The 15,036-nt window shown below is 37.7% G+C and overlaps 3 protein-coding genes and 1 long non-coding RNA gene across 19 annotated transcripts in view; 2 read left to right on the plus strand and 2 right to left on the minus strand.

Moving 5' to 3' along the window:
- LOC116712080 (NACHT, LRR and PYD domains-containing protein 3-like) overlaps positions 1-15,036 on the plus strand; it is a 612,764-nt gene that overhangs the window by 459,545 nt on the left and 138,183 nt on the right. The window contains exon 1 of one of the 15 annotated variants that reach the window (XM_032551873.1): positions 12,199-12,387. The exons of 13 other annotated variants lie outside the window; for them this stretch is intronic. The gene's annotated coding sequence lies outside the window, so the exon portion shown is untranslated. Of the gene's footprint in view, positions 1-12,198; positions 12,388-15,036 lie in introns of those variants that run through there. One more of the 15 variants, XM_032551874.1, reaches the window with a different exon arrangement.
- LOC116712074 (NACHT, LRR and PYD domains-containing protein 3-like) overlaps positions 1-15,036 on the minus strand; it is a 1,065,068-nt gene that overhangs the window by 49,019 nt on the left and 1,001,013 nt on the right. The window lies entirely within an intron of this gene.
- Positions 1,400-11,307, plus strand: LOC116712173 (beta-1,4-galactosyltransferase 2-like; the record flags this gene model as incomplete). Its single annotated transcript, XM_032552069.1, has 3 exons — positions 1,400-1,611; positions 8,910-9,228; positions 9,712-11,307. Coding segments are annotated over 3 exons (1,200 nt in total), but the record flags the coding sequence as incomplete, so codon positions are not given.
- Positions 3,756-4,616, minus strand: LOC116712185 (uncharacterized). Of its 2 annotated transcripts, XR_004337452.1 has the most exons (3): positions 4,463-4,616; positions 4,066-4,372; positions 3,756-3,848 (listed from the first exon to the last, which is right to left on the minus strand). It is a non-coding gene; the product is annotated as an uncharacterized LOC116712185 (long non-coding RNA). The 2 variants fall into 2 exon arrangements; XR_004337451.1 differs by lacking the exon at positions 4,463-4,616 and having other exon boundaries at positions 4,066-4,453.

The raw sequence follows: 15,036 nt of genomic DNA on the forward strand, positions 1-15,036 counted from the left end.
GGCTCTTACAGATGCCAGTGTTTGAAAGTATATTTACTTCCACCACTGTATTTTACAGTGAGGCACGTTGAGGCACAAACGTGCAGCAAACAAACAGATGCAAACAAAAACATGCTGGAAACAGAAGGACTCCAGACCACTAGGGGGAGTCGAACAAAGAACAGCTGTGTCCGAAGTCAGGGTTTGCATCCTTTCAGGGGCCTTGAGAATCGGGTTAATGTTGCCACTGAACTGTCACAGAAATATCCTCCTTTATTTTTGCCACTCAGAGTTTCTGTAAGTTTAATTTTTTTCCACATAATCAGTTTCTGTGGCTCTACAGGATTATTAAAAGCTATTTGCCAGCAGAAATGCAGCTTCTTTTCCAGATCCAATGTGTTTTTATCTCCAGGTTATTAATTATTAATGCCTCATATGGAGAGAAATTTACTCCAATATTATTGCAAACGTTTGTTCCAGAATAAAGTCCAGCCACCAAAGCGAAAGGAACCAGAGCCGAGCTGTAAAACTGTCTGTTTTTTAACAATTACCAGGAAACTGGTAAAAATGACAGAATATTAAAAATATCATTCATTTCAGAAAGTGAACTAGATTCCTCACAACCTTTGTGGTGTGGAAGATATTTTTATTCAACTCTCTGGTTTAAATTTGTCTTTTGAAATCTAATCAATATGTGAATTCAAATTAAACACATTTTGAACATTTATTATGTTGTTTTCTTCATTTGATAAGAATAAAAACTTAAATAATTACTACAGTAAAGCTGAATTTAAACGCAGAACAGTAGGTAAAAGTACATAAAATGAATTCTTGCATAATTACAAAGAACACACAAATATGAATAAATTAAAATAAATGTAAACATTTTTCATTTGAGTTGTTGCTTAAATTGTTTCCTTCATTTTGTTTGGTTCATTTATGTTCCTCATTCTCACATCATGCAAATTAAAAGATAAAAAAATCCGGGACATTTCAGGTTTAATGTTCCAAGAAACATTTTCCTGATGAGTAAAGAGAGAGAGAGAGCAGTGATGAACCAGAAGATCCAGTTTCTGGTTAACAAATAAAGCATCAATCCTTGAACAGATCCGGGAGATGCTTTTCATCTGACATGGATCTTCTGACTCGTCCGTCTTATAATTAGACTTTTGTTAAAGCAGCTGAAGGCCTGATGACTGAGAATAAAATCTAAAAGCAAAACAGAGCAACAGAGCAGGAAAAAACAAAAAGCAGAAGATTCTGCAGCGGCTGGATCACCTGAAAAACCAACCAGGTTGAATCAAAATGCTGAAAACGTTTTTTAGCCGGTTGGTGTGTCTCGCTGCCTTCAGCCTGGTTTGCTTTGCTCTGTTTCTGTTTTACTCCGAGAACAGAAAATTATTTTCCATCGCTTCATTAAACAGAGAAACTGACCCGGAGGAATCTGCAGGTCCGACAGGACGTCCAGGAAAGTCTCTGGATCCGTGCGCCGACGTCCCTCCGAACCTGCAGGGAGTTCTCCAAGTGGAGTTCAGAACCTACCGGACCCTGCAGGACGTCCGGAACCACGTCGGCCCGTTCCTTCAGGAGGGAGGCCGGTACCGACCAACCAGCTGCAGGGCGAAACAAAAGGTTGGTGAAAACATGGAAAAATAATGAATTTAATTGAAGTTTCCTCTGAAACTTTTATATATGTCGTCGATGCAAAAATAAACTCGTAAATGAAATAAAAATAAATGAATGAATTTTTTAAGTGAAAAAAAATCTGAAATTCAGATTTCAACTTGAAATTATTTGTTTTGAAGTAAAACTGCTTGATTAAAACGGCGCGAAGTTCATGAGATAAAGTTTTTGTGCCACGAAATTCCGTGAAAGAGGTGAACGGAACCTGGTACCAGAGGCCCATTAAATCCTGTTTACATCGTTTTAAACTGTGTGATTTTGAGCGTGAGTGGGAATAAAAATAGCAGCAGGTATTTTGTTCCATATAACACAGTAGGAGTGTAACAGGTAAACCTTTATGGATGAAACTCCACTAAAAACCCACCTGTTTAGGATTATATTTGAAACGTAATCAATTACAAATTTATTGATGGAACCTGAATAAATGTCATGTTTTGATTATTTTTTTATTTATTTTTTTTCTCCGACGAGTTTTTGCGGCGCTAGTGGCTCGTATTTTTGCGACAGTAGGCAGACAGGAAGGAGGAGGGGGAAGACATGCGGCAAAGGTTTTTTTTTTATTTATTTATTTTTTTTTATTGCAAACAAAGAACATATGTGAACAACATAGAACAATAATAGTTACAAACAGATACAACATAAACGGGCTTTACAGAACATAGAACAATTATTTTACAATGTCAAAATCAAATCGGTGCTCGAGGGTTGCAGTTCTTTAAGGGCAGTAATAATTTGAATGGCTTTAGCATTTGAACTGATTTTTAAGGATTCTAAATAGATATTAATAGAAGATAATAAAATCTGGAAATTAGGTTTTTGTTGTAAATGTTTGGAGGTGTGAATATGATATTTACCATAAATAATAAAAAAGTTGACAACATATAAAAATTCTGTTTTGACAAGTTCACATTTCTCCATCCCAAACAAAATATCCTTATTTGTTAAAGTAATATTGAGATTTTTTTGATGAAAAAAATTGACATATCTCTCCAGAATATTTTGGTATAATTACAATCCCACAAAGATGAACAAGCTTTTCCTCATTATTTTTACAAAAAGTACACATAGGGTCCAAATCCCATTTATATCTTTTTATCAAAAATGCTTTAACAGGATAAACATTGTGAATAATTTTATAAGAAATTTCTCTTACTTTATTGTTTATTAAGTATTTTTTTTAGAAGTATCCAAGTCCACTTCCAATTTATATTTTCAAAAATGCTGGACCAATAAAATATACAAGCTGGTGAAAAAACAAGATCTGGTAATAGAGTCTTTCTTAACATTTTGTTGGTTGTTTTCTTACTTAAAAAAGGGCAATCATAATCAACATAAATGGAGTTTGGATCAAAATTTGGCACTGAGTGAATTGGATCTGGAGGTAAAGATGATAAAAGCTTTAATGAGCCACTGGGGATTGCGTCAAACACCACAGCATATTCTTTAGGGGTGACAGGAAATTGGAAATGTAACATAAAATCAGAATATGACAATAAATGACCATTTGGATTTAATAATTGGCTTACAAGTAATATTCCCCTATCAAACCATTTTCTATAAAAGATTGTCTTATTTTTGTATTTAATGTCTTCATTATTCCAGATATAGTATTTGTGGGGAGAAAAATTGTGTTTGTACAAAAGTGACCAGCTTAAGAGCATTTGTTTATGAAACATAGATAGTTTTAGGGGTATTTTGGGTATACTGTAATTGCACCTAAGAAGAAAGGGTAATCCTCCAATTTTGTCAAAGTTGTAAATGGGAATAGCATTCCATATAGAGTTTGGGTTTTTTAGAAGATTTTTTAAATATTTAATTTTAAATGAATTGTTTAAAGATGTGAAATCAAGGGCTTCAATTCCACCGACATGCGGCAAAGGTTCTCGGGACCGGGAGTCGAACCCACGACATCCGCGTCGAGGACTAAGGCCTCCAAACGTGGGGCGTGCTAACCCCCTGCGCCACCACAGCACGCCCCGTGTTTTGATTGTTGATTCTGTGTTTCATTGTGTTTCTGTGTTTGATGTAAAGATTGTCATGATGGGTTCAAGGTTTCTAGCCCACATGCAGAACACAAGACAGGAGAGTTGGAATCAGTTTAAGTGATTTATTGAGATACACAATTATCAGAGTGTGGCAAAGTGGTCTGGTCCAGGGAATCAACGGTAACGGGCAGCAGTGGTTCACTGCGAGGGGAAAGAGCAGACTGGTGAGTTCAGGGGTCGTGGGAACCTGGAAATCTCAGATCAAACGCAGACTGTTCTTACTTGTCAATGTCAATGTCAAATTTATTTATATAGCACCTTACAGCAGACAAGACTGCACCAAAGTGCTGCACAAAAACAACAACACAAAAACAACAACACAATGACAAAACAGAACACACATCACATCACCACATACTTGTGGTGGTTGGATCTGAATCTTGGAGGGTAACTGAGTATGTCCAGGGTCTCGGTCTCTTAGTGGGTCCAGGAACAACGGAGGAGTGCGGCGGAGAACGGACAGGTAGGCTCGGGTGCAACGGAGACACAGAGGAGTGGTTCGACCGCCAGCCGTGGGATCCAGGAGATACTTGTAAAACAACGGAGAGGTGAGTCTGGGAACTCGGGCAACCAGTGGGTACTTTCCATGGCGTCACGAGGGCGGTTCTGAAACCAGGAAAACTGCCAGGATCTGGTCAGCGGGTCCAGAGTGTCAAAGGGATCACCTGAAGGCAACAGAGAAACACAAAGAGAATCACTGGAAGGCTCAAGGTAACGAGGAACACAGAGACAGGGCTCAAGGGGCTCAGAGGTACCGTGACTGGCAAACACTCAGGCGACGCTGGACTGGCGGTCAACTCCTTAAGTATGCTCCGCTGATGAGGGTAATTGATGACAGCTGTGGATGATGACACCACCGCACTCCAACCGGAACCTGTCGCCATCTGGTGGTAAAAGGTGGAAAAGGCGCACAGGAAAACCCCACCAAGAGAACCAGAGAACCCCGGAACATAACAAAGATCTTTGAAATGCCTTGCTGCTGAAATGTGCTATACAAATAAAATGTGATTGATTGAAGTTTTGATCCGCTGAATACAAAACATTTCTAAAATAAAATTAAAGTATGTCTTTTAAACATTCTAAATTTTATATGATCAGATTTCCTCTGACGTCAGGATGTCCGCAGACTGATGAGAACTAGAATGTTCTGAGGTTTCAGAGAGAGAAATTTCTATAGATTAAAAAGTTTCCTCCAAAACACAAAGAAACTCAGATGTTTAGAAAAATTATTAGATTTTGACCAAAAATAGTCAGAAATGGACAGAGATTAAAGTTAAAACTGCATGTTTTGCCGCCAGGGGTCGCTGTTTCAAACCTTCTTACTGATTTATTTATTTGAGAAAACAAGATAAACATTTTGACATACATAAAAATGTGAAATGCTCGAAGGTCCAAGGATGAAGTAAAATGTTTTTGTTCCTATAAAAACAGGTAAAAAACTAGAAACTTAAACTGATTTTATGCTGTTATTTTCAATACATTTAGTTCTACAAGTTACTCAACTTTTTATTATGTGTTGAGTTTTAGATTTCTCTTAAATGAGCCGTTCATTTAAAACAGGGAGTTTAACTCGTTTTGGGTCGATCTCTGCTTCAGCTCACCTGGATGAAACGGTCAGGTGGTCAGCAGAACCGGGTCTGGAGCAGAACCTCCAGACCCGAACGGTCTGGACCGGCCGGTTTGAATGTCTCAGCTCCAGAACAGCTGATTCAAATGGTCCAGCCTGTTATAAAGTTCTGATGATAAATGAACCGTCATTTGATTTGAACTGAAACCCAACACACCGTCCTGCACAGACTGGACTTTAACAACCACAAGCTTCTGCATTATAACTTCATGTTTTACATATAAGTATACAAATGTTATATAGTTATGAATTTAAATAAAACTTCACCAGCAAAGTTTTGGTAAACATTTTAATGCTATTCTAGATGTTGAATGAACCGTCTGCGCTACAGCAGAACAAGCGTCCATTTAAATCCCGTAATGCCAGTTGGGTTTATAGCTCAGATAATTCTGCAGATTCAGTATTTTATTTTACGTCCATCTTCTAGGTGGCTGTCATCATCCCGTTCAGAAACCGGTATGAACACCTGACCCACTGGCTCTACTACGTCCATCCGGTCCTGATGCGTCAGCAGCTGGACTACGGTGTGTACGTCATCAACCAGGACGGAGACGGAGCGTTCAACCGGGCCAAGCTGATGAACATCGGATTTGTTGAAGCACTGATCGAATACGATTACGACTGTTTTGTCTTTTCTGATGTAGACCTGGTACCAATAGATGACAGAAACCTCTACAGATGTTCTGACCATCCCAGACATTTATCTGTGGCTGTGGACAAGTTTAACTTCATCCTGCCCTACGCCACCATCTTCGGTGGCGTCTCAGCTTTGTCCAAACAGCAGTTCCTTAAAGTCAACGGCTTTTCAAACACCTTCTGGGGCTGGGGGGGTGAAGACGACGACATGTCGCAGCGGATCTCTTACAGACGGATGTTCATATCCAGACCAGACTCCGTCACTGGGAGGTACAAGATGATACAACATGAGAGAGATTCTCACAACGATCCAAACCCAAGAAGAGGTCAGAAACTGAGAGAAACCTATTTTAACATGGACAAAGATGGGCTTAATTCTCTGAATTACACAGTCAGGGAGATTAGGAAGGATTTATTATACACTTTAGTTACAGTGGATGTTCAGGTTGATGTGGATCCAGATGTTTCTGTCTCAGAGTTCAATCAAAGCAAAAGTCAATTTAAAACCAGCAGAAAAAAAAATGAGTCCAATCTGGTCAGTCCTGCAATCCACAACAGCAAGGCTTTATAACGTTCAACTCAGTCCAAACTAAACCGATGCAGCAAGCATGTGGCGACTGTGGACAGGATCAACCTACATTAAACGGGTCGAAGCCTCCAGCAGAACCAGCTGGTGGATCCACTTTATGAACTGGCAGAACCGGATCTTCCACCAAACGCTCGTCAGACCAAAGTAAAACTGTTTTTACTTGATTCTCCTAAATTCAGCCATGATGTTTGTCTTGATTTATTTCTGATTGAGACTCTGAGGGAGTTTCTACCATCCAAACATTTAAATTAAAAACCTGTTTTTTTATTTAAATCATTCAGATTTTTATATGCTGTAAACAGTAAAGGGAAGGACTTTATTAAATAAACAATGAGGGGATATGTAATGAAATGATTCATATTTATAAAGTCTTATGAAATGATTTTGGTTATTTTTCATGTAAAAATGAACCAGATTGAAGGAAAATCTCATAAACAGGATTTTAGTGAAAATGAGTCTTTATTCTCATGCAGTCTCAAATGTTTTCAGTAAAATGTTCTGTAGCTTCCTGATAAAGAGGAGAACAGAGGAAGTGAGCAGCTGCTGGACTGTAATAACTTTATGAGATTCTTTAAAAATAAAACTCATTTTCCTAAACAAAACGTCGTTGGCCTCATTCTGAACGTGATTACTCCGTCTGTTAGAGAGGCAGCGCTGAATGAAACTACAGGCTGTTTGGGCTCCTATATTCTCATTTAAATATATTAATATTAATATACAGTATATCTTGTCTGCTAAAAATGAGCAAAGATTACTAAACTAAACATAATCTGCTCAGAAAACGTCGTAATTAAAGCTAAATTGGACTCTAAATCATAATATGTGAACAGCCTGGCTGCAGGTCCAGATGAGTCCGTCGGTTGTTGGACCCGGAGAAATGTTCAGGTTCTGATGTGACAACAGACACAAACCCAAAATAAATCCCAACCTGACCCGTCTGTGACTGGAAAAATCCAGTTGAGTTTGTTGTGTTAAACACTCACCCAGCAGGAGGTTTTAATAGAGCCGCGTTGTCCAGAGAGGTTTAAATGGAAACCAGTATTCCCAGTATGGAGCTGAAACGCTGTCGGGGAAATCTCAGGCTGATTTACTGCTGGGCATTAAACCATCAGGAAGAACTTTAAGAAACGTCCATTATTTCTTAAAGCCAGTGCGTCCAGCGTTAATGTTTGTTCCTGTTTTTTTATTTTTGACCTGTTTTGTAATTTTCATACTTTTATGAAAATAAATTATTTTGTCTTTGAAATACTAAACTCTCCACAGCTTTTAATGTGACATCATTTAAAAATATTAAATCAGACATTCTGATCAGTTACTCAGCACTTGAGAAGCATTTTTAACAAATAGTTTTTAAAACTTTTTATTAATGCCCTGGATTACTTCTTTAAAAACACATGGAAGTTGAGCTGCTCTTACTTAGCCTCTGATCCTATAAGGTGTTTTTAAAATGTTGACCTTTTCCTTGATTTTATTTTTATTCTGATTTTATCCAAATCCCATTGAATTAAAACTGATCCTCTGAACCAGCTACATTTTCTAATTTACGTTTTTCTGCTGCTGCCTGTGGTTAGTAACTAGTTACATTTACTTGAGTAAAAATTGTACTTTCAGAAGCATTTTTATTGCACTGTACTTTTTACTTTTACTTGAGTAATTTTACTTTGAAGTATTTCTACTCTTACTTGAGTAAAATGTCTGTATTTTCTACACTTTGAATGAAAAATAAACATATTTTAATAAAAGAAAATCACCAGACACACCTGCAGCTTTTGCTAAAGTTTTTTTATTGAAAGAAACCGAGTCGGAAAACTTTTCTTTTGCCTGATTTGGTTGTTTTTGTTATTTATATGAATTATTGTCACACTGGTCTTTAAAATACCAAAATTTCCACTTAACTTTATATTTTGTTGCATCTGATGATGTAATTTTTAAATATTAAATGATTTATGATTTGATCAGTTACTCGGTACTTGAGTAAACTTTTTACCAAATACTTTTTTACTCTTATGATTCATTTCTTGGACGGATACTTTTTACTTTTATCTGAGTAAAGATATGTGGAAGTACTTTTACTTGAGTACAATTTGTGGGTACTCTGCTTTCATACCAGTAATAGTACATGGTATATATATATATATATATTACCATTAGTTTAGCTTTGATAGTTTGTAATGTCATTAAAACAGGTAATTTTTCACGTTTTGTTTCGTAGAAAACGTTTAATGGCGCTTCGTGACGTCCGCCGGACGTTACCAGACAACTACCCGGGGAAGATGTTTAAACCTTCAGTGCTAACTGTTAGCATGCCGAAAACGGCCTTTAAACTGTTGTTACTTTTTTCTTTTTCCAGCCTGACATTCTTTGCGGTGCTTCTGCTTCACCTGAAAGCTAGAAATGTCCCCGCCGCGGTACCGAGCAGCCTGGTAATTATCAGAAATAATACTTCCGTAACCATACTGGCAGCGGCAGTCCGACCGAATACGACACCGACGCCAGGAAGGTCAGGAGGAGCTCTGGGTCCGTGTCCCGACGTCCCTCCGAACCTCCTGGGATCTCTGTACGTGGAGTTCAGAACCAACCGGACCCTGCAGGACGTCCGGAACCTGGTCGGCCCGTTCCTTCAGCAGGGAGGCCGGTACCGACCATCCAGCTGCATCGCAAGACAAAAGGTTGGTGAATAAATGTAAGAAATGAAGGAATTCCTGGTCGGGTTGGATCTTTGGACCGCAGTCCATAATAACTACTACGGAGAAAAACAGATGCGTTCATCAGCTTGGGATCCGGAGAATCTGCTGAATATTAATTAAATGCGACTGAACATGTCAATATGTCAACAATATATAAAAATTGAGGATATAAAGAGAATATAATTTTTTATGTCGTCAGTCAAAATAATGAATGACAAGAAACTTCAAGCACCATCTTTGATTTTACTTCTAAGAATTTTATTTGAAGCTAATCTGGCACCCAAAAATGAAATAAAACCTTTAAATAATTATCAATCATTAAAACTGATACCCTTATTATTAATAACTTCAATAACTTCTGCGCTACAGCAGAACAAGCTTCCATTTAAATCCCGTAATGCCAGTTGGGTTTATAGCTCAGATAATTCTGCAGAATCAGTATTTTATTTTGCGTCCATCTTCTAGGTGGCTGTCATCATCCCGTTCAGAAACCGGTATGAACACCTGACCCACTGGCTCTACTACGTCCATCCGGTCCTGATGCGTCAGCAGCTGGACTACGGTGTGTACGTCATCAACCAGGACGGAGACGGAGCGTTCAACCGGGCCAAGCTGATGAACATCGGATTTGTTGAAGCACTGATCGAATACGATTACGACTGTTTTGTCTTTTCTGATGTAGACCTGGTACCAATAGATGACAGAAACCTCTACAGATGTTCTGACCATCCCAGACATTTATCTGTGGCTGTGGACAAGTTTAACTTCATCCTGCCCTACGCCACCATCTTCGGTGGAGTCTCAGCGTTGTCCAAACAGCAGTTCCTTAAAGTCAACGGCTTTTCAAACACCTTCTGGGGCTGGGGGGGTGAAGACGACGACATGTCGCAGCGGATCTCTTACAGACGGATGTTCATATCCAGACCAGACTCCGTCACTGGGAGGTACAAGATGATACAACATGAGAGAGATTCTCACAACGATCCAAACCCAAGAAGAGTTCAGAAACTGAGAGAAACGTATTTTAATATAATCAAAGATGGGCTTAATTCTCTGAATTACACAGTCAGGGAGATTAGGAAGGATTTATTATACACTTTAGTTACAGTGGATGTTCAGGTTCCAGCAGGCTGATGTGGATCCAGATGTTTCTGTTCCACACCTGGACGATTGGACCAAAACAAAAGTCAACTAATAAAACAGGGAGAATAAAACGGAATAGTCCAAGTTCATCAACCCAACAATGCAAGATGGGACTTGGTTGGTTATTTAAATTACCGAAGGTGTTGCTGTCCTGGACGGAGGCGTACTGGTGTCTGTTTGACGACCAGTTCATGTGTTCAAACTGGAAACGATGGCATGGAGTCGTGGACTTTGCAGCAAGCATGTGGCGACAGTGGACAGGATCCACCTCCTTCAAACAGGTCGAAGCCTCCAGAACCACCGAAGCGGTTCTGGTGGACCTGAAAGGCGGATCCACTTTAAGAAGTGACGGAACTGGATCTTCCACCAAACGCTCTTCATGTTCAGACCAACGTAGATCAGTTTGATTCGATTCTCCAACATTCATAACGATGACATGAAACTTTGTTGGTTTATTATTGATTGAGACTTTTTCCCTGTTGGAGCTTTTATTGGTTCGATATTGGTTCTGTTTTTAATAAAGTGAAGCACAATAAGGTGATGGATTTTTAAGAATTAAATAAATTCTTAAAAATGTATTAATTCTAAAATAAACAATAAATATAATGTAAATGGAGATTTCAGTAATTTAATATTTTTATTATCTTACGTTTCTAAGGCTGTTTTGTTCTGTATAATCTGATGCATGAATAAAAGTTTTTAAACTTTTAAAGTCTAATCATTATGATGTATTTATCATTTATTTGACTTTACAGTAGATATTATTCACATTCCTTTATAAATATTTAAAACACACTTCACTGAGATTAATAATCTGTTTTTCAAGACAGACCAGGAGTGTTGGGTCTCAGAAATGTGATATGAAGACAGAAAAACTGCAGTTTTTGTTCCTAGTTTCCTGTTTTCAGTAACTTTAATTTGCTATACAGTTGGTAGCTTCAGTAGCTTCCTCATAAAATGGAGGCAGACAGGAAGTACGTAGCTACCGGTCAAATCTGATTGGCTCACAGTGAAAAATAAAGGAGACAAGAAAACCATATAAAAGAAAAATAAAAAGTAAAAATGAAAGATTTCATGGGTGAAATTCAACCAATAATACTGAGGTAAAGTAATTCAGTTTTAAATAAAGAAATAAAATGTCTCTTAAGTTTTAAAATAAATTCTACAAGTTAAATCAGTTTTAATATGATTTTACTGGAAGATTAAATCAGGAACCTGTTAAATGTTTTCAACACACTAGCGCCCTCTGGTGGTCTCAAAGTAACTGCACATATAAATATGTTTAAAAATCACTAAAGAAGAAAACTTCATGAATTTGACTCCATTCTACATGGATTCTGTGTTTTAGTCAAATGTTGTTAAAAGCTTCATGTTTTACTAAAACATGAAGATAATTTGAACCATAAAGATAATTACTACATGTTAGAGCATGAGCACAGACCATAACATACAATACAAATTGTTTAAAATGTATTAAAAGGAAGGATTTTTTAAGTACTTACTTTAAAATAACATTATTTATAAGCTACAAACACCAAAACTCTGGAAAATATTTAAAAGCCACCAATGAACCTCAGTTTATATAAAACTCAGGAGGATGAAGGAGGTAACGTTTCCCTCCAGGTCAGGCAGAGACCAACCGTTAGTAAGAACCTCAGAGTTTCAGATTCTGTCTTTTGTTGATGAGTCTGGAAATAGTTCATAAATATGCAGCCTGGCCTGTTGGAGTATCTGGGTGAACAGGAAGCTGTCATGATGGTGAAAAGAGAAACAACTCAGGCTGCAGAAAAACAGGAAGATGGTGGTTACAGTCAGCTGACTTACTGAAGGGCGACAGAGCAAATGGCTTCGTTCTCACAGGTTCCAGGTTTAATCCTGGTCCTTCCCTCAGATAACTGCATCACAAACATCCACCAAGAGCGAATTGATGGAGTTATGAGTGATGGAGGCTGCGGTGTGGGATCGCCCTAGAGGAAGATGCTAAAGGTACAAAAATAGGTGAGCAATATGAACGATGGAGGATTTATAGATATATAAAACTGAACATAAAGCTGTATGTTTATGTTCAGTGGTTCTGGTTTTCATTCAGTTTTCTCAAACTTTCCTGTTGATCGATTCTCTGTATTTATTGTTGTTTTGCTCTATTGGTTCTTTTCCAACCTGAACCTCAGACTGGATGGAGATCGTGATCAGAATCTGTTTTTGTTTCCATGATAAAAGATCCCAGTTTCCTGTCTGACATGTAGCTGCTGATGAAACACTGAATAAAATCAGCTCCAGCTGAACATCTAAAGCATCTGAAGAGGTTCTGACCCGAACCAAACGGTTCTGTCTGAGAAGAAACTCTTAACAATCAGTTTGTCATCAATAATTATCTTCACTTTGTAAGAAAAACATTTACTTGTGAAACAAATGTACTTTTAGGAGTCTTTTTATCAAACCATACGTTTTAAATGTAAAACATTATTATGGCTGAGACTCGTATTATTTCTCTCCAGAAGTTCAATCATTTCAAAAAACAAACATTTGGCCAATCAGCATCGCTGAGCTCAATGCTTTTGGCGGCTGGAAATATTTGATCTGTCATAGAAAATGACAGAAAGTTTTGTATCACTTTGGTGATCATGGAGATCATAGCAGGAAAGGAAACGTTGGACCAAATTCTCCATCTTGTTTGACAAAACAGAGGATTTTGCAGCTGGCCGTCAGCCACAGCTTCTGTTTTATCACTTTTAGTTTCCATATTGCTTTGCTCTTTTCTGCTGTTTACTTCCTCTGTTCATCAGCCACTAACATTTGTTCTTTGCTGATAATCAGCTCTGAACGTTGTGGTTTAGTTGATGCTTACGTTGCTCTGGTTAGCATAATGCTAATGCTGTTTTCATGTTTAAATCGTTAACAATGATGATGCTCCTGCTGCCTTTCCAGTTTCTGCTGCTGTTATAATGTTGCTGTCTGGTTGATTTCTTGATGTTTGCGGGTCGGAGGGTCGTTCTGGTGCCGTTCTGGTGCCGTTCTGGTGTCGTTCTGGTGCCGTTCTGGTGCCGTGTTGGACAAGGAGGAGCTGAAGTTTGGTTTGCTAACTCAGATCTTTGAACATTAATCTCTGTTAGGTTTCTCTGACTCTGATTGCTGGATAAATCCAGGGGTTTGCTTCCTGTTGTGGTTCCAGCAGAACATGGTTCTGAGTTGTACCTGTGATTATTTGATCCGGTTTCACTGCCAGAGTGCTTTAGTTCTTTTAGGCAGGAATCTCTCTGCTGTCTGGCGTCTAGTCGATCCAGAAAAGTTCAGTTTTGGTTGAATTTAGCCTGCTGTTTGTTCAGAGTTAAACATTAGTTTTTGGTTTTTTTTACAGTTTTGGGTCTGATTCGGTGTTGACACAGATTTAATGTTTAGTCCTCATATTTTCTGCCTGAGCTCCTCTGTGCAGGTGTTGCTGATCACAGAGTTTATAAAGTTTCTGCTACTTCCTTCCGTCCTCGCTCTTCATGTTCACTCTCTGCCTCCTGAGGCGTTTGGTGCTTCAGGAGGCACCAAACGCCTCCGGAAGCATTTGGTGCCTCTTCTCCCCTCATCATGACCATTTGAGTTTATTATTAATCCTTAATAAATATTTATTTTATGCAAGACAAGTTAAAGTTTATTTATATAGCACATTTACAGCAAACTCAGCTGACCAAAGTGCTTCATAACAATCACAAAATCACAGATAGGTTGATTTAAAAAAACAAAATAACAAAATTTGCAGTAAAATGCCAAGAAAATACAGATTATTTTTTGTTGCAGCAATTTCCCCCAAAAAACCTAAAATTTTATACCTTTGTAAATGATGTCTAATAAGGTCTTTGAACATTTTCTGTCTGGTTTTTAATACAAATAGATTTTTGTGTAAGAAAAAGTAGTTAAAGTGTTTATTATTTGTTAAAATAAATCCTATTCAATTAGAAACCAGCAGTTTCTCCATCTAATTTGGTTTATGTGACCTTTGACCCCTCTGGTGGAAATCAAAGAATAATTAATTGAGTTTTTTTTCTTTTTGCTTAACGTTGAGGAAAAATGTTTGATTATTCTCTATGTTAAAAGTTTTGAACTTGATATGGTTAAATGTTGTAATTAGATGTAAAAAATCAAATGTTTTTGATTTCTGGAGAACATATTCAGTTCAGGTCTCATCATATCAAAGTCCCACAGACGACTGACGGACACAGGATCTCCAGATCTGTTATTCTTTTACATAAATAAGCAATAATTCACACATTAAACTTAAAATTAGATTTCAGTTTCTAATATTTTGTCTTGATAATCAGGATGTGGAAACGACATAATGAAAATATTCATATGGAAAAAGATTATTTATGTTTTTTTCTCTTTTGATTTCCCAGGTCCATTAACAGAGGAGCCAGAAAGAAGATGAAAGAATCATTATAAAAATTATTCTAAAAAGAAACTCATATTCATCAGGATTCACTTACTGGACTTTCAAAAGAAAACAGAAATGCCTAAAACCAAAGATAAATGTGGAAACAGGTTCTCCTGGTTCTGTTGCTGCAAAACGTCAACAGAACCAGGAGAACCCAGGACTGAAACATATGATGACGCTTCTGATACATGTGATTACTCCTGTTGTTTGGTTAGATCATCATC

Source organism: Xiphophorus hellerii, chromosome 21 (assembly GCF_003331165.1).
Source record: "Xiphophorus hellerii strain 12219 chromosome 21, Xiphophorus_hellerii-4.1, whole genome shotgun sequence".
NCBI classification, from domain to species: domain Eukaryota; kingdom Metazoa; phylum Chordata; class Actinopteri; order Cyprinodontiformes; family Poeciliidae; genus Xiphophorus; species Xiphophorus hellerii.